The following is a 19,328-nucleotide window of genomic DNA, read 5'->3' as shown; positions in this document are numbered from 1 at the left end:
ATGTTATTCTGAGCTTTAGTAGCTAGAAGACAAAGAACATCCTGCGTTTTGGAAAATCACTGCTGCAATCACAAATTTTGCACAGTTTCACCAAGTTATTTACTGGCTCAGTATGTATTACAATTATTTTTAATCATTACAATATTCCATGGAGCAAAGAGCAACATTCTGGATTCATCACAATCTGTGACATTCTGTACTCAATATCATCAAATTCTGCAATTATCTGTTGTTGTTATATCAATAGTTACCATGCAGTAGTATTTTCTTATGTAGTTTTATGAACAATAAAACAATGAGTTTTCAGAAGATATTAGAAACTTGTACTGTAGCAAGCAACTGAAATATGAAAACTCATAGGTAGGTAGATTTCCTAAAGTGAATGAGCCAGAGAATGATCACATGCATTGTTTAGTCTTTAGTTCATGACAGATAGCACTTCAGAAATAAGTCCTGAATATGCTAGTAATAACATTGGTTTATAGGGAATGAAACTTTGCACTTTTGAATTACTCATTTCAGAATGTTTAGAAAAGATGGGATGGGGATAAATCTTCAATATTGATATGAAATGGTTATTATAAGAAAAATAATGTATTAATGTTAAATCATTACAAACTTGCCTGCTCTTTTACTCAAGTTACCAGATTCAATTATTACTTATACATGATGCTTGTAGACTATAACAACAACTTTCATGTCTATGCTTTTGGTTGCTTATTTTATTAAAGAAGAAGTTCGGCTAATTAAAGACATTCCCAGAGATTTCCACTTTGTCACCAAGTGACAAACCAAACCATCAAGAAGGATAGCATCTCTTTGTTCAAAACCCCATGTTTATTACACCAGGAGTGTTTACATAGCCTCTGAAATCAAGCTTTTATATTGTTTATATTTCTTTAACTTTCTAACTATTTGCATTTTATAATAGGTTTTCAAAGATATATTTAATCATTGGTTACTGCAGTTCATGCTTTGCATAAAATATTTAATACAAATTTAATTGCAACTTGTAAATGTTATAAAACATTGCAAATCTAAAAATCCGGGTTAAATGGAAATAATCACACAATTGTCTTATAAAACAATAGTCTGATGAAGACATAAGATTATCTTAAGAGAACATTTTCTTTCTAAAACAAACATTTTAAAGAAATGCAAAAAGGTGTTCTTCATTCGGGAATAAACAGAATGACACTAAGAATCTTTATCAGAAGCCATGAGAATATTCTATAAAAGTGAGCTTTCCTTTACCATGTGTCATTCCCCACAACTGCTATACAAACAAGCAAAAAGTATTCCAATAAACCTATTCAAAATGTGATGTTGAATTTCCCTAGTGATAATTCTCAGAGGGTTAGCCGTGTTAGTCTGTAATGTTAAAAAAAAAAAAAAAAAAAAAAAAAACCACGTATGGTTCTCATTCCTTTTCAAGAACTCTCAAATCTTCATTTAACTTTAAGGAAGCATGCTTGGTTAGGAAATGCTTTGTAGAAAATCTTTAATTCTTACATGCACAAAGAAGGCACAATTTTCTTTTGAGATGTATATTTGCAAATATTTTCTCTAATCGAGAACCTTACTTTAATAACTTCAAAGTACCCCGGTTATATGAAGAGTGAGATAATTTGGTGCTATCCACCAGTGTGGAAGATGTGTGTTTCTTCTCCCTGAGCATCAAACAATCACAACCACTATTATTCATAATTCAAAGCCACAATATAGAAAACACACAGCATACAAACGGGTTCCAACTTCACTCCACCCAACCAGGGGAAAAGTAGTGGAGGGTAGGGGGCGGGAATAAACAAATTGGGGACTAGTTAAAGTTCCATGGAAGCTGGAGAAATTGGGAATAAAACATCTAAATCATAGGTTATTTATGAAGCTCTTTGCCTCCCAATGTTTTTTGAATTAACAGATCCTTGTTCCAGACATATGAAAAAATGCTGAAAACCTCATGTAATAGCTTAGCTGAGCCCTGTTTGTTCTGCCAGTGCCTTGGCTCGGACAAAATCTTCCTTCTGTCACCAAACTTCCTTACAAAAATCTTGAAAATCATTATTTTGTATGAGGCATTTAACCAGTGAAGTTTTGTTTTCCCTTGGTTTTGTGTAGCATGAATTGATTCTGAACTAGAGACATTTAATAACGTAGGCTTTGGGTTTAGCTGAAAGGATAGACTATTGGGCCACAGACCTGTGGGTTCTTTCAGTAGAGAATATAAAACTGCCACTAAGTGTCTGGGTATAAATTTCACAGTTTCCCATTGATTGGCTCCCTCTTGGACTCTTACGATTGTTATCTGCATTCCAGAGCAGACAATTCACTTGAAGTTATTTGTATCCTGAAGGAGTTCTCAGTCTGGGCCGGGCATGCATGTACTGCATTTGATCTTCCACTGAATAAATACAGTTATTGGCTCATAGCATCTTATCTGATAGGAGGTGCACACAAGATTCAACAGCAGAAGACATATGGAGTAGTGTTGCCAGGCATCTGGTTTTGACCTGCATGATCAGTCAAAAGGTGACTCTAGAAGCTCTTTTAGCACTTCTGACTGGGCTGTTAAAAGTCTGGTCAATGGCACGGAGCTGGGGGAAGGGAGGAGGGCTGGGGCTAAGGCAAACTCTCTTGGCATGATTCCGCATGGCTCCTGGAAATGGCCACCACGTCCCTGTGGCCACTAGTTATGTGGTGGGTAAACTTCATGCCCACAGGTCCTGCCCCTGCAGCTCCCGTTAGCCAGGAACAGTGATCAATTGGAGCTTCAGGAGCAGGGCCTGCAACTGTGGGGGACCTGGTGGTGACTTCCTGTGAGCTATGCAAGCATCCCTGAAACCTCTCCCATACCTACTCCCCTGCCTCAGGCTGGATTCCTCTCCCACATCCAAATAATCTCTCAGGGTATGTCTACACTACCACCCTAGTTCGAACTAGGGTGGTAATGTAGGCAACCGGAGTTGCAAATGAAGCCCGGGATTTGAATTTCCCAGGCTTCATTTGCATAAAGCTGGGCGCCACCATTTTTAAAGCCCCGCTAGTTCGGACTCCGTGCCACGCGGCTACACACAGCACGGACTAGGTAGTTCGGACTAGGCTTCCTAGTCCGAACTACCGTTACTCCTCGTGAAACGAGGCTTCCTAGTCCGAACTACCGTTACTCCTCGTGAAACGAGGAGTAACGGTAGTTCGGACTAGGAAGCCTAGTCCGAACTGCCTAGTCCGTGCCGCGTGTAGCCGTGCGGCACGGAGTCCGAACTAGCGGGACTTTAAAAATGGCGGCGCCCGGCTTTATGCAAATGAAGCCCGGGAAATTCAAATCCCGGGCTTCATTTGCAACTCCGGTTGCCTACATTACCCCGCTAGTTCAAACTAGGGTGGTAGTGTAGACATACCCTCAGAGCCTGCAGCACTCTACACTCTCCCACACCACAAACATATGCCCCAAAAGCTTCATCCCTAGCCCCATCACAGAGCTCACACCTCCAGCTGGAACCCCGCATTTCTGGTTCCACCCAGAGCCCCCCCAGCCCAGGGTCCATACCTCCCTGCACTCCAACCTCCTGCTCCTGCCTGGAGCCCTCTCACACCAGCCCACACCTCCACCTCAGAGCTCCACATCTCATTTTCTTCCTGAACCCCAACCCCCTACCCCAGCCCAATGAAAGTGAAAGGGGGGGAAGAGTGATGACGAGAGCCAGGGTAGGACCTCAGAGAAGAGACAGAGCAGGGGCAGAGTCCTGTGGATGAGGTGTGGCAGGGGTTTTGTGCAACTTCAGTTTTGTGCAACTTCGGCTTTAACCATGAATGTGCCTGCCACCAGCTTTATGAGCAGCATCTGCACACTCTTATTGTGCTTTGCACCAGACATTTTGGCTGGTAGCTGTCTGCTTCTGAATTTGTGGATTGAACAGAAGCACGCTGTTGCTGCTGAGGCCAAAGCTGTCACCAACAGTTTACAGTCTGCACCTTTTGGCTTGTGAAGTGGAAAAGTGGGTGCTTGGTGACAGATGGTAGCTCACGGCTTGCTCCCAGTTCCTCTAGGGTTCACTCTGGAATGTTCCATGGCTCCCAAATACTTGTCCACTTGTACAAGTTTGTCCATTATTAAACTGTTTGGGTTAACTATCATAAACAAGATAGGACTCACCTGCCCTTCACAAAAATTTTTGTCTGTCCAGAAACTTTCAGCTCTCTCTGAAACACTAAAACAGGATTCATACTAGGAACCTGTCCAAGAGAAGACCTACTCTTGGAATGTGTATTCTCTCTTGAAAGCTTTCCAGAGAGAAAGAGAAGAGATTGTAATTGATGTGATCAGTCATTATTGTTTGTGGTCTCTTTTAATTTTATTCTATTTTCTTTAGCAACACACTACTTGTAATAGTTTTGCTTTTCTATAATTGTGGTATCCCCCAAGCTATAGCAAAGAACTCCATGTGCCTAAAGTAGTGAGAGTCACATCCCTAAAAGAAAAGATAGACATATATCATGGATGATCATTCTAGATAGTGTTTGATCCTGCCCTGAGAATGGGGCAGGAGAGGAGGGCTGGACTTGATGACCTTTCAAGGTCCCTTTCAGTTCCAGTATTCTGTGATTTTATGATTCTATGATAATGAAGATTTGGCCTATATTATATAGATTTGGCCTATGACATTTAGTAGTTTTGGAGATAAAATTACTTGGTGTTCAATTACTTGACATATCTCTTCTCCTGCATAGTGTAGTAGACAAGAACATGTATCCTGAAGAAAGCCTCTGCAAAACAGAAATACCTGAGGCAGCCACAACAGCACAGTCTATGGACAGGTCTTCTAAAGCACTTTTTGCTCCAGGTTGGTTGACCTGAAAATTCTCAGACATGGCAGGGTGAATGAATGTTTCAAAATCTGAACTTTAATCCAGGTCTGAATCTTGTCACTGACTATCCTATCTTTATAATTGAGAGAATCCAGCTGCCTGATGCAGGTAATCAGAAGATTCAAGAGAAATTGTTCAAACTCAGATTCTGAATTTTCACATATTCTATATTTCATTGTACATGCAGATATGTCTTAATATGCATGTCATGCTTTATCACAACAAGAAATAAGAGATTACAGTATTGTGAAAGGCAACTAATTCATAAATACTGTGTATATAACAATTCACAGATATGAAATTTGATTTATTCATATTAACTTCTAAAAGAAATATACAGCTTAAAAGCTCTGGAGACTCTTCTAGCTCACTTCTTGTCCTTTTATAAAAAGATTTTAGGTGAACTAGAAGTCATTTGTGTGTAAAAAAAACACTGATTCGTTTTGGGGTACATCTTACATCAATAGCTACAGTTTGGACCTCACTGGTCCCAAATGAGGGGGTTTGCTAGACCAGGGAAGGTCCTTCTCCACTTGGCTTGTGCTGCCACTGGGTTAGGGCTCTTGTTAGAGTGGTGTTGTAATGCTGATTTATTTATAATGTTCATAATGTAGTTGTTGTAACTAGGATGAGGGTAAGGTGCACACTTAAAGGAGCAATTGCTGCCATCAGTAACGGAAAACAAAATGGAGTTTCTGGACAGGACAGCTGAACTTTTTTCTGCCTTGAGTGTCTGCACTCAGTACCAAAATTGCACCAGGCACGCAGATCCTTTGAACCCAGCCCGAAATTGTGCACACTGCCCTACACAAGTTTACAGTTTACCTACCAAAGGTTCTTAAAAAAAAAAAAAAAAAAAAAGCACTGCACCCCAAGGGTGGGTGTGGTCAGTGTTTCGGTCTGTGTCTGTGAGGACAGCACAGTGCCACAGGCATAGGGATCATTCACAATTGCGGTGGGTTCCCACACCACGCTGTAGTGAAGGCTCAACACTGGTGATCTGGAATACACGAAGCAGAGGTGTTTGATCTCTACCTGCCTCGGACCATAACATTGTCATCGTCCCTGAAACACTCCGTTGTGGTGAAGGTTCAATGAGAATCATACCAGAACTGTGAGGGATCACTTGCGGTTCCTCCCTAAGGGCTCACCTGAGCCCAAAGGTAGACGGTTACAAGCACCAGTACCACCATTGACGGCAGCGACTTTGTAACATATAAATACCTTACCTGTATTGGGGATCTTTCTGTCTTTCTTCTCTTCTGTTTTGGGGTGGGGGTTGGATTTGTTGGTGATTGTTTTTGTTCTTGTTCATGCACTTGTCCATTTAAATTCTTACAATTTATTAGTGAACTTTAATCTGGACTCTAAGCGTGGTTTTTTGGGGAAAAATCACCAGTGATCAGATACGGTGTCAGGGGCCTCCCTTCTGGTAACCAGAGCATTTAACATCAATCAGATCCCTTATCCTAAATTCTAAATAAATTCAAAAGACTATGCTCGTTACTGAGACTCTGGGGTAACACTCTAGCCTGACCCCACTGCTGCCCCAGTCCCCTGGAGCTCTCTAGATGCCATCAGCGATGCTGCTGCCAGGGTGAAACGTCACAGCCGGAGCTCTGTAGACAGAGCAGAGCTCCGCAGCCACCAGGCTCTGAGGCCAGGGCTGGAGCTGGGGAGCTAGAGCTGAGGCAGAGGGCCAGAGCTGCAGCTCCACAGCCAGGGACAGAACACCCTGGCTGCTTTTAGGGCTGGAGCTCCATGGCTGCTAATAAGGTCAGAACCCCTCCCCCCCCCACACACACACACACCAGTGCCCCCTAATGCTCTCCTGCCCCACCACCAGACCTCCCTGTTCACACACACCAGTGCCCCCTAATGCTCTCCTGCCCCACCACCAGACCTCCCTGTTCCTGGACTCTGTGGTCCAGGAAAATCCATGGTCCATGTCACACCATGGACGTTGCTGGACAAGGGAGTCCTGGTTAAGGGAGGTAAACCTGTAAGAAAGAAGTCAGTATACAATACTACATCACATTTGCTGCAGCTTAAAATATTATTAAATGTATAAGTTTATGCAGAATCATAAATAAACAGATTTCTCTCATATTAAAGCACAGTAAATGTGAAGCCTTGTATAATTATTTAAATACACTTCTGGTGAGAAAGCTAAGACAAGAATGATGTTGGTATATGATAGTAAATTTTAATATTTTATTTCTATCTAAATCTCACATAAAACTGAAGATTCCTACTTTATCTTCTCTACTCTAATTTGTATCATGATATTAAGTGCTTTTATGTCACAAGTCAGGCTATAATCAACAATTTTGTTTAGAGGCATCAGAATAGCAAACTGTTCATGGTTTACTTTGATAATCACATAATTATCTGACTGAATGGTCACAAAAATTCAGTCTTTGATATAACAAAGACTTTTTAGGTTTAACAAAAATAACATTTACTTGGGAGCTGCATCTGCTGCTCACTGCACTCATCAATACCCCCCTCTCTAGAGGTTTTCACGGCCAGATAACGTGAGAGCATGATGACGTCATTCTGTCACTCGGCAGAAAATATTTATATATATATATAAAGAGAGAGAGAACATGAGGAACTAGGGTGGCTAATGTAGTCATCTGAACTTGCAAATGAAGCCCGAGATTTAAATATCCCAGGCTTCATTTGCACGTTCCCGGGTGCCGCCATTTTTAAATACCCGGTAGTTTGAACTACCTGCCCGCGACTCCTAATTTGAACTACCGTTACTCCTCATTGCAGGACGTAATTAGGAGCTTTAATTTGAACTACCTAGGTTTAACAAAAATAACATTTACTTCCATTTTCTATAGTCCCTTCCATAAATGCCATCTCATTTTAAAAGATCTCAGGAGGTAACCATGTTAGCCTGTAACTTTCAAAGCAACTAGAAGTCCTGTTGCACTTTAGACACTAACAAAAATATATGTAGTATCATGAGCTTTCATGGGCAAAACCCACTTCTTCAGATGAGTTTGAGTGGAGAAAAAAAGGGACTATTGGAATTATAACAGAAAAAGAATGGAGAGGAAAAAATTTACCTGTCAATAGAACTGAATGTGCTAATGAGACTAATTGAGTGGGCTGGAAGTGTCACATACCTAGTTTTTTAGGTCAATGATGTGTTAAATGTAAGGAAGACAGGTTTTATAATGGGCCATCCAGTGAATGTCTTTGTTAAGGACAAAGGATACTGTGTCAAATTTGCATGTGAAGGTCAGTGGAGTGGAAATCCATTCTCTGTAGTTGGCTTGTGAAATTCCCTTTTAGAAGAATGGCTACTTTAAATCCATTAGTGAGTGCCCAGGCAGGTTAAAATGTTTCCCTACAGCAGGGGTGGGAGCCTATGGGCCAGGGGCCAAACCCGGCCCCTGGCTTGCCTGGATCTGTCCCCTGAGGCTAGGGGCTCCACCCCCAGCATTGGGGAATCAGGCTGGCACTCCAGCCCTGCAGCCCCCCTCCCGTCCAGACTCCACGTCCCCACTCCACTCCCACACCAGCCATCCATCCCACCCCCAGCCTGCTCCTGAACCCTTCCAACCCCCAGACTCACCAATCCCCAACCCATTCCTGCACCCTGCTGCCCAGACCCCACACCTCAAGCCCACTTCCCAGCCTCCCCCTGCCACACACTGAACTCATTTTTGTGTCTCTCAGAGTGTAGGGGAGCCCATAAAAATCTCCTAGACTGGGCCTCCCTAGGCTCTGGTGTGCAAGGCGGTCTTTCTGCTTCTCAATAGGGTTTTTTCCCCCTCTCCTGCTCACTTTCATGCAGCCCCCAGCTGATTTTTCTATTGGTCAGAGGCCCCTGACCCAAAAAAGGTTTCCGTGTGTTACCATTTCCAATATCAGACTTATGTTCATTTATCTTCTGTCATAGAGACTGTTCAGTTTGGCCAATATATATGACAGAGAGGCATTGCTGGCATTTGATGGCATATATCATCTAATTTTACGCTGCTCCTTTATGCATGGAACGGTCTCCTTAAACTAGACTGTAAAGATAATGCCTTATCTATCAAACTTCTATTCAAAATTAATTTAATTTCTACAATAATCAGAAAATGCCAACTGAAAATGGAAATTAGATGGCCCATAAGGTTGTTCAACACACATTTATTTATATTATATTTTTTGCTCTAGCTGTATATAAACCTTTCCCATGTAAATCCATATTTTTATTACTATTTCCATCATTCTCCCTTCCCTAGTTCCTTCAGATAGTAAGACCCACTGGTTATAACTTACCTTAAATATCTTGCAAGATCTTTAAGGCAGGGACTGCCCTTTACAATGTGTTTGCAAAACACCTCCATCATGACTGTATCTTTAGGCTACCATGATAAACATCATATAGGTTGAACCTCTTAAATCCAGGACTCAGTGGTCTGGCAACATCCATGGTCCTGCAAGGCCACAAATGTTGGTGGTACAAAGAAAATGGGGTCTATGGAGTCCCAGGCTAGGCCACCAGGGGCTAGGCAGGGGAACTCTAGTGTCGGCCAGGCCAGATGGTGTCTGGGAGCCTTCACCCTGGGGTCAGGTGGCTAGAGTGGCCCCAGCTGAGGAACCCTGAGAACTCCCTAGAGGCAGTGGAGTCATGCAGTGGCCTGGGAGCCCTGTCTAGGGAACCCCTGGCTAGCAGCACCAGGAGGCAGGTAGCAGTCCCAGCCCCAGCAGGAGAATTAGCAGTGACAGCAGGTTCAGCAGCGGCCGGGTGGCCTTGGTCAGGAATCCCCTCAAGGGCAGCGGAGCTGGGCCACAGCAGTGGGGCAGGCAGTGGCCAGGCAGCTTCCAGGCCAGGAAACTCTGAGGAACCCCTGGAGGTACTGGCCAGCAGTGGCTCAACAGGGTTGGTGGCGGCCAGGCAGCTCTGGTTAGGGACTCCCTCAACCAGGTCAGAGTTAGCGGAACCCCAGCCTTGAGAGCCTCAGGGAGAGAAACCAGCAGCAGGACAGCCAGCAACAGAGCATTGACCTCCCCATGTCCGGCAAACTCCCTGGTCTGGGATGATTCAGATCCAGAGAGTGTTGGACCAGGGAGGTCCAACCTGTAGGTAATAGGTTAAAAGTAACAATTTCTCAAAATGTTACTAAGTCAAGCTATGTCAAGAAAAGCACGAGAGCAATTCATTTCCTTCACTGCCTCAGAGCAACTAGATAAAACATTTTGATGGTGAAAATCATAGTGATATTACACAAATAAGGAATGAGGAAACAATGAATATTCAATACCATGGATATCAAACAAAACTGAAAAAAGAAAAGACATTCATAGCTGAAATTACTTTACAATAGGAAATGTTAAAATAAAAATTCAGGTTTTGGAAATCAGCCCATTTCGACATAAAATAAAAGACAAAAAAATAAAATAAAAAAATCAGTGTACTGGTGAGGTGTATAAAGGGGTACAACTTTCAACCAATGTTTATTTTTCTAAATTTAAAAAAGGAAACCTAACAAAAATCAGTAACTAACATGAATGTAACATTAAAAATATTGTATACCAAAAATAGTAGTTTCATTAAAGAAAGAAATACTGCTTCTTTTTATATGTCTCTTAATAGTTTTTCATTTTACTTTCACTGGACCAGTCTCACACAAAGAGATCTTTCTCTCATCTTCCTGTTAACATTTGTTTCTTAAATCAACATTTTAAACATAATGTACATTTGCAATTTGATTATAAATCCTGAATCAAATGCATCCCTCATACATATATCTATTGAATTAAATGAAGAAAAAACAGGCATTAATTTTACAGTTCCAGCACTACTCTTTTTCTTGGGTTCTTCACTTTAGATCTTTTCCCTAAACTGAAGTTTTGGCTGGTTGAGCTATATGTTAATATAGTGGCATAGTAAATGTCTTCTTCTGTTATAAAGTAATAATTTTGATACTGTAACTGGTATATTTCCAAATAAAATGGGCTGAGTAGCATACTTGCAAGCATATAGTCATTAAATTGTTTTCAAATATCAATGCTAGAATTAACTGTATATATTATACCTTTAATTGTATTCATGTGTTTCTTGATTTTGGTTGTAATCCACAGGTTATTGAATACATTCTCTGTATTGGATCCCTAGTGGACACAGTTGTGATAGTTAAGCATTCAATGGCCATATACTTTCACTTATAACTTGTCTTCTTAAAACATTATATGTTAATACTTCAGTCCATTAAATACCAAATGAGTTGGGTAATACAATGTCCTTACACTATAGTATCTTTAGGTAACAATGTAAAATAAAAACATGCTTACCATCATCATTCTGGGCCAAACAATCAGCAAAAACAGTAACAATCACAATTCCTACAGCCAACCATTCCCAGAGACAAAACTGCTGTAACATTTTCTGTTGAACTTCACTCATGGCAGATCTGAAATTATAAAGAAAGATTTGATATGTTCATTAATCAGTTAAAGTAAATGCAGCAGTCAATGCACAGAAGATACAAATTGTGAAGTAATTGTCACCTTTGCTATATATCCATAAGCAATATTACTAAATGATCTGTATGTATCAGCAAGCACATCCAGTCTCCAAAACACAAAAGTTTTGTTATTACTCTTTCTACATCAGTCAAAGTGCTAGGGAACTGTGTAACATTTTGTGTAAGCCAAACATATACTAAAAAGTGTTAGAGGAATTAATATATAAAAGATGGCAAGAATATATAGTGATGTTTCCTTTTTGTATATTTTTGCTGATATCACACCTTAGATTTTGCTACAACTGTTTACAAATCAGAAACCTGACTTGTGTAGCTTATTTATAAAACTAACTGACCTAAGTAAAAAACAAGTTAAAGCAAAAAGTCAAGAGAGAGCTATGAGCATTGCAGTTTATCAGGTCTACAACCTTGTTCCCCTCAACAAGAGATGCTAACAAGTAAAAGCTCAGCACCATGAAAAGTAGACCAGTGAAATGAACAACTACCGTAAAAATAAAACCACTTGGATGAAGCCAGTGGGAGTGGAACCAAAAAAATGTGTATGTTGGGAAACAAACAGAAATCAGTATGAGCAGAATATTCAAAAGCATATTAATTAAGGTTAGTTATTCTAATGTATTCAGCAGAAGGTTTTAATTAGGGGGTTAGAATGTAACATATAAGTAAAGACAAATGAAGTGCTTTGTAGCATGAGTTTGTGCTAAGTTACAAAAAGAAAATTAAAAATTTAACAACAGCCTGGAGAAAATACAGGAGAAAACCAGAGATGTGAAAAGAGTCACCGTGTCTCTAAGGAAAATAACTTGATCATTTACTTTTTCTGGCTTTTTGTGCAGGTATATGTAATTCCTTTGTAGTAATAGCTCTGTCTTAAAATGTACATCATAAAGGCTAAAAAAGAACTGTTTAAATCTAAACTGGATTTTGTCTGTCACCAACAATGGTAATACGTAAAGAAATATATTATTCTCCCTTCTGTCAGCTTCACCATTGAAGTGCACTGCTTTTCTGAAAAGTGAGTACAGTGATTCCCCATTTAACATGTGCCCGCTTAACATGTTTTCGTGATAGCACAATTTTTTTTTAGGGAACATTTTTTGAATTACATGACTGTCCCCAGAATAACACGATTTCCCCAGCTGGCCCGTTGCTGGTGGCTACACAGGGCTATCCCTGCCTCCCTGCAAAGCGGTGGAGGGTTCGCAGCTCGCCTCGCTGTTCCCTGGTGACCCCCTCTCACCAGATGCAGTGCGGGTCCCAGCAGACCCATCACAGGGACATATTCCTAACCCAATCCCCCTCTCCTCTCCTCCCCTTCCCTTCCCCAGAGCCAAACACCTCCCCTCCCTGCTGTAACTCAGTTCCCTTTCTCCCCTGACCTCATGTCCCAGTTCCAACAGACACCACAGCTTGAAATGCAACCCGCACCTTTTCCATTATTTTCAATGGGAAAATTGACCCCGCATAACACATTTTCAATCATTTTCTGAAATATATCTATAGTGTTAAATGAGGAATTACTGTATATAAAGCTGATGTGCCAGACTTTAAAGCTGCTGACCAACTGCTTGGCTTGGCTGAAAGATGTTCCATAGTATGTAGACCTACTGAGCACACTCAGACTTCTAACATTTGGGATTGGTCCACTGCCCCTGCAGCACATCCCATAGCACCAGATCCACTGACCCAAACAATTATTTATATGGAGCAGCATATTTAAAGTTATACAATGCTCTATTCCAGTGGTTTTCAAACTTCATTGCACCACAACAACCTTCTGACAATAAAAATTACTACATGACCTCCCAGACAGGGGCCCGATGCCCCCCAGGTGCAAAGCCAAAGCCTCACCACCATAGGTATAAGGGACTACTGGCCAAAGGCTTCAGACATTGGCAAGGGGCCTCAGACTTCAACTCCAGACCCTAGGAGGTGTAAAGCCAGCCCTGATGAATCCATTAAAATGGGGTTGTGACCTATTTTAGGGTCCTGATCTATGTGTTGAAAACAACTGCTTTAGCCTCTTAGTCTGATATAAAAAAGAACTCCCACAATTCAGGGATAAAAACCACATTCTCAACATTTTTATATGAAAATATCAAACAATAACTATGAAATATCAAATGGAAGCAACAATAACCATGAAAAGAACATGAAAAATAAAACAAGACTATTGTATAAAAAAAGGGTATAAACGTTGCCATTTTACTCACGGAAAACACTTAGCCCACTGGATTTCTTTACCACTGGCTATTAGCATTTACGTATTGTGATCATATACGCTATGTATTCACTCATTTCTGAATCAAACAATTCCCCCTCCCCATTTAATGGCCTTCTGTATCAAACATTTCCCCCTCCATATTTAACAGTCTTCTGTATCAAAGCAACCTGATTATTAAAGTCACTGGTATCATTTTTCTTCAAGAAACTGAACTTTTCCTGTGCATCAGTACAGCTTCATCTTAAACAGTTATTTACATCACAAACCATGGTATCAAATTAAGAGACTGAAGCTTTCTTCTAAATCACTCACACTGTTATACTTACTGCTACCAAGAGAAAGCTGGGTTTCCTTTAAAATAAATAAATGACAGCTCTGTTAAGTACAGGCTGAATCTCTCTCATCCAGGACTCCCTGGTCCCACAGGACCACAGATGTTGCTAGACCAGAGAGCCCTGGCCATAGAGGTTGAGAGCAGGTGGGAATTGATCCGGTCTGGTCTGCAGCAGACCTGGTGGTAGAGAGTCCCTTTCTGACAACAGCTGCTCCTGGAGTTCCCTCTCCCCGTCCCCCATGAGGAACAACTGCTGCTGCCTCGCATGCAGAACCAGGTTTGGGGAACCTAGGAGGAGCTGCCACTGCCATGTCCAAGGGCCGGGGGCAGGGAGCAAAGCCCTGGGAGCAGGCTGGGGCAGCAGACCTCGGCAGGTGAGCCACAGGAGGTCAGGCCTCCTGCTTCTCCTGGGGCAGAAGCCAGGAGAGGAGCCATGGGAGAGGCCCAATGTCGAGATATTTTAAACCACATTAAGGAAACACACATGATGTAACTTGCCAACAAAAGCTAGCGAAGCAAGTACGCATTAATGATTTAGAGGGGGGAAAATATGGGGAACATAAAAAATAAGGATTAAAAGGTGAGAAAATGGGCCCAAAAGTCCACATCCTGTTAAGTATTTTTGTTTGTCTTTTAAGAACTAAAGTCACAAATATTAATCCTGCCTCATGGTCAAAGACAAATGAGAAATTGATATATTAAAGTGCCTTACACAATAAACATAATCCACTTCACAAATTTTGCTCAGTGACTGAACAGCAGTTAAAGTCCAGCAGGATTGGAGTGCCTAATACAGATATTCACCACTTACAAACAGCTACATAATATAGATCTTTTGGTTTTTCACTGAAATTCTCTCTCCCACTTCAAAAAATGCAATAGTCTGCTCCTTTTGTTCAATTTAATCTTAAATAAGGCTTTTCTGATTTCTTGCTGCTGTGAGTGGTCGCAATTAAGCAAACCGTCCCTTTCCCTTGGGTCTGCTAGGACTGTGCAGAACTCTGTTCTGCCCCCTTGCTTACCTGGGAAGTCATAATATATTTAGACCAAATACCAATTTGTGTTTTAATTAATGAGCATAACTTTATTGATGTTGCCACTTAATGAATTACAAAGTTAAAAGATAACAGCTAAGAATTAAAAGAAAATGAATAATAAAATTAAAAAAAGAAAAATACAAAAAGCAAATTGTTTCTGCTAGCATGATTACAAGGATACTTAGTGACATCAGCTAACATTATCTAGTTTTTTAATTTCTTCTAGATTAATTTTAAAAGAACTGCAACTATGAGGATCCTTGATCTTATAGCTTATCAATATTACTTTGTTTTTCTTGATTTTTTAGAATCTTTTTGTTAGTTTTTTTACTCTTTTTGTTAGATTTTTTGACTCACCCGATCAGGTGTAGCAGCATCTCTCTACTGGCCAGGTAGAGGATGACGAATGCTGTTACAATGCCTGCCTCGGTATGGACCTCCTGCCTCTTGTCGTCAGAGAGCAGCACGTGAGTTCAGTTTCCAGAATGAGTTGTAGATGATGAGGTACCTGCAGTCGTTACCGCAGGGTATTTTTGGCCTGATCTCTGATTGTCTATTCAGTTTTGTGGTTAATTTGAGATGCAAAAAAAAAAAAAAATTCTCTTAAGGGCTAGCAAATTAGCTGAGGATCTTGTAACTAGATTCAAAAAAATTTTGTTTTTACTTATACCAGATTTGGTGTGTTACTCAAGAGCTAGCAAATGAGATGAAGCTCTTGTAATTAGATGCAAGGAATGTTTTCTACTTACACCAGATATGTTGTGTTACTCAAGAGCTAGCGACTCAGAAGAAGGATTTTTACTCTTACAAATTTTACTGCTTATCCTAAATTATCATGTTTCCTAACACATTTCCTAATACACTCCTTCTTAACAGCAAAAAGACAATTCATGTTGTCTGTGGTTAGGCTACTTCCTCTTAAAAATAGCTGTCTGTGCTTTTGCTATAGAATTAATTTTAAAGAGCTGCTAAGCATACATGACACTTGATTTCATTCAAATCATACAAACATCTTGAAAAGTCCCATTAATGAGTGAATTTTGACTATATGATATCCTCTGCAGCCACAGAATGGGAAAATGGACATGACTGGAAGCCAGACTGGTTCTGGTGAGGAGAATATCAGTTCCAAGAAACCAGAGAAGTGTTTTTGTGTTAAGAGCACAAAGGACAGTAAGCAAAACCTCCAAAGAAGGAAGATGAATAATACTCTAAATAGCAGCAGTTTCAATCCCTTTCTCCAGGACTTTTATCAAAAATGAATTATTCCAAACAAAAACAAACCTCTCAGAATTGAGCCCTCATCTTCCATAAACTGCTTAATCATTTCCCTCATTCCTAATAAAGTCTGTGATGGGGACCCATTATATATTGTCTGGGCCTTACTCAGATCTCCACTGGTGAGGCTGACCGAGCAGTTTTTATTGGAAATCCATGTAGAAATGATTGTTGAATGAATCTCCCCAAAGAAATGGCTGAGTTTGGATGCAATCCCCGTTGCAGTACCTTAGAGAACAGAGGGCTATGGGGAGTACTTTGGAGACTGTGGTGGTATTCAGAGGTTCACACATAAGTGGGTTTAAATTCTTGTACTCCTTGGTATTTCTTCACGGTAGGTCAAAATGAGCCTATTATTTAGAGTGATAATAAAGACGCTCTTATACCCAATTGAGGTTTCTCCAATGTAGGGCAGAGGTATGAGACTCTTTGACAGAAAAAAAAAAGACCTTCTACTCAAGATCAGATGAAATTTCCCAGTGTTACAATGTTATTTTTCCTTCAGTAATACAGATATAGTTTGTTGTTCTTACATTCTAAAGTTTATTGAAATGCTATTTTATTACTTACAGTTAAATTGCGAGTTTACAAACTGCGGTCAATATGAAGTTATTTAAAGATACTTGTGGATTAAAACATTACTTTTAAAGAAAGTAAATAAATGGTTAATATTAAACAAATATTGTCACTGTATAAAGCATTGCCACTTCACAGCATGATTTATTTGTATCAAATTAATTTGAGATAACCAGCAGCATTTTTAATTGGCTTTTAAATATATGTGAGAATATCAGAATAAATTAATTCACAGATCTTGCCAATGAGCAAGTAATCCTAAATGCATTACATGCCTTACAGATTACCCAGTGTTCTAGACCACTAATAAAATAACTATTTGAATCCTAAAAAAATTATTTTAGATATCATTAGTTGTTAAGTGCATCCATGTTTTATAATTCAGAAATGTTAGGCAAGCTATCTATGATAACAGATCTGCAGCAAAAAGAATGAGTTCATTTTAAAATATTTAATTAAATCAGCGAGACAACATGCATACAGAAAGAAAGTGCACCTATTTGTGATAGTCTTAAAGAGGAATGCACATATACACCGATTTCTATAGTAAAAAAACAATCAGTTCTCCAACAAAAATGCTTAATTTTAGAATGATAGTTCATTGATTCATCAACTGACATTCAGTGTGACGTGACAACTCCAGAGAGGTTTTGGGACTCATATGTATTGGCAGATTTATTTTTGATTCAGAAGAAATGTCACATAAACCATAAGGGTGGAAATGGAGTTGTTTTTAGAATAAGTGTCTCTAGATGAAACTGTAAATAGAGCAGAAAAATGACTGAGCCTTTCATTCAGTGATTCTGTGGGCATATGGAACAGAAGCTAGAATCAGAAATTTAGTCAACATAAGCATCCTTACCAAATAGGAAGTAAACAGAATCTTCAGAAGCCAAAAGAGTTTACAAACAATGCAATAAGTCTGAAGACCTCAAGAAAAACACCTGAGGATTGAGTATAAGAAGTCCAGATCCAAGAATAAATAAGGGATGGGGAGATGGGGGAGAAGGAAAATGGGGAAGGGAAGAAGAAAAAGAGAGATAGTAAGTAGATAGTTCAAATAATTACAAGAGGCTGTTAAGAATCCTTAGCAACTCCATTGGTTGGTTGGTTGGCTAAGTCATTAAAAGTTGGAAGATAGTATGCGAGCCATCTTATATCCCAGTTCAGACCATTAACATAAGAATTAATCTTGTGAATGAAGTTAAGTTCCAATCCTTCTCTGTGTATTGGACTTATGGAATTGGTCTGAAAAAAAGGGGGAGGGGAGGACTTGGAGATCTATTAATGAGTGTCCAGGAAGATTAAAGTGAACTACCTAAAGAACAGGCCCAGAAGACAGGCCCAGAAGAGAAAACAACATAATTCCATTTGTTATGACCTACAGTCCACAAAGTAAACCCCTCCAATTTATTATCAAGATTCGACAACCTATCCTGGAAAATGATCTCTCACTCTGAGACCTTGGAGGAAACACCATTTCTCGCTTACAGACAAGTCCCTAGCAAACAAATTCTTTCCAATAACCACACAACACACCTCCATCATAATCATCCAGGAACCCACCCCTGAAAACAGCCCGGATCCCAACTCTGCACACAACTCTATACCAGCGTTTTCATCACTGGACCCAATGACATCAGCCACCAAATCAAAGGCTCATTTAACTGCACATCCAATAATGTGATCTATGCCAACAAATGCCAGCAATGACCCACTGCAATGTATATTGGCCAAACTGGACAATCTCAATGGGAAAGAATTAATGGACACAGATCAGATATCCAAAAAAGCAACACACAAAAACCTGTTGGAGAACACTTTAATCTTCCTGGACACTCATTAATGGATCTCCAAGTCACTGTTTTGTTTCAGACCAATTCCACAAGCCCAATACACACACAAGGATAGGAACATAACTGCATTCACATGTTTAATTCTTATGCTAATGGTCTGAACCGGGATATAGGATGGCTTACACACTATCTTCCACCTATTAATGACTTAACCAACCAACCAATGGAGGTGCTAATGATTCTTAACAGCCTCTTGTGACTATTTGAACTACCTACTCACTGTCTCTCTTTTTCGTCTTTCCCTCCTCTTTTTCCTTCTCTTCCCCCCTTCCCTTATTTATTCTTGGATCTGGATTTATACTCCAGTCATCTGAAGAAGTGGGTTTTGCCCACAAAAGCACATGAATCTACATGTTTTGTTAGTCTTTAAGGGCTACTAGACTTTAAGTTTTTCCTGTTATAGACTAGCTCTGCTACCCATCTGAACCACCTGAGGACTGATTATTCATATGAGAAAGTGCTACAGGCTCGAGCTCTAAATTTGCCACATAATAAATAGTTAAAAAAAAACTTGATGTTTACTGGAGTAGAGAAGTATAATATTTCTACATGATATGTTTCTTGCTGTTTTACAGAAAGATACCAATGAAGAAATTTCAAAGAGTAAAGTACAAGATGGGAAGTTATATAGCTGAGAACATAGACTTTAACCAGGAGTAA

The 19,328-nt window shown here is 40.1% G+C and overlaps 1 protein-coding gene across 17 annotated transcripts in view; it reads right to left on the bottom strand.

Annotated features, from left to right (window-relative positions):
• The window catches only part of PCDH15 (protocadherin related 15), a 1,467,631-nt gene that overhangs the window by 724,739 nt on the left and 723,564 nt on the right, over positions 1-19,328 (bottom strand). For 11 of the 17 annotated variants that reach the window (XM_075935032.1, XM_075935037.1, XM_075935036.1 and 8 more), the window contains one exon: positions 11,170-11,288. In XM_075935032.1, coding sequence (XP_075791147.1) covers positions 11,170-11,281 — 112 coding nt within the window. In that variant the 5' untranslated portion in view covers positions 11,282-11,288. Of the gene's footprint in view, positions 1-11,169; positions 11,289-11,770; positions 11,794-15,315; positions 15,932-19,328 lie in introns of those variants that run through there. The other 6 variants (XM_075935045.1, XM_075935028.1, XM_075935041.1 and 3 more) reach the window with 6 other exon arrangements.

This window comes from Pelodiscus sinensis, chromosome 8 (genome assembly GCF_049634645.1).
Source record: "Pelodiscus sinensis isolate JC-2024 chromosome 8, ASM4963464v1, whole genome shotgun sequence".
In the NCBI taxonomy this organism is placed as follows: Eukaryota; Metazoa; Chordata; order Testudines; family Trionychidae; genus Pelodiscus; species Pelodiscus sinensis.
This window is presented reverse-complemented; position numbering and strand designations above follow the sequence as displayed.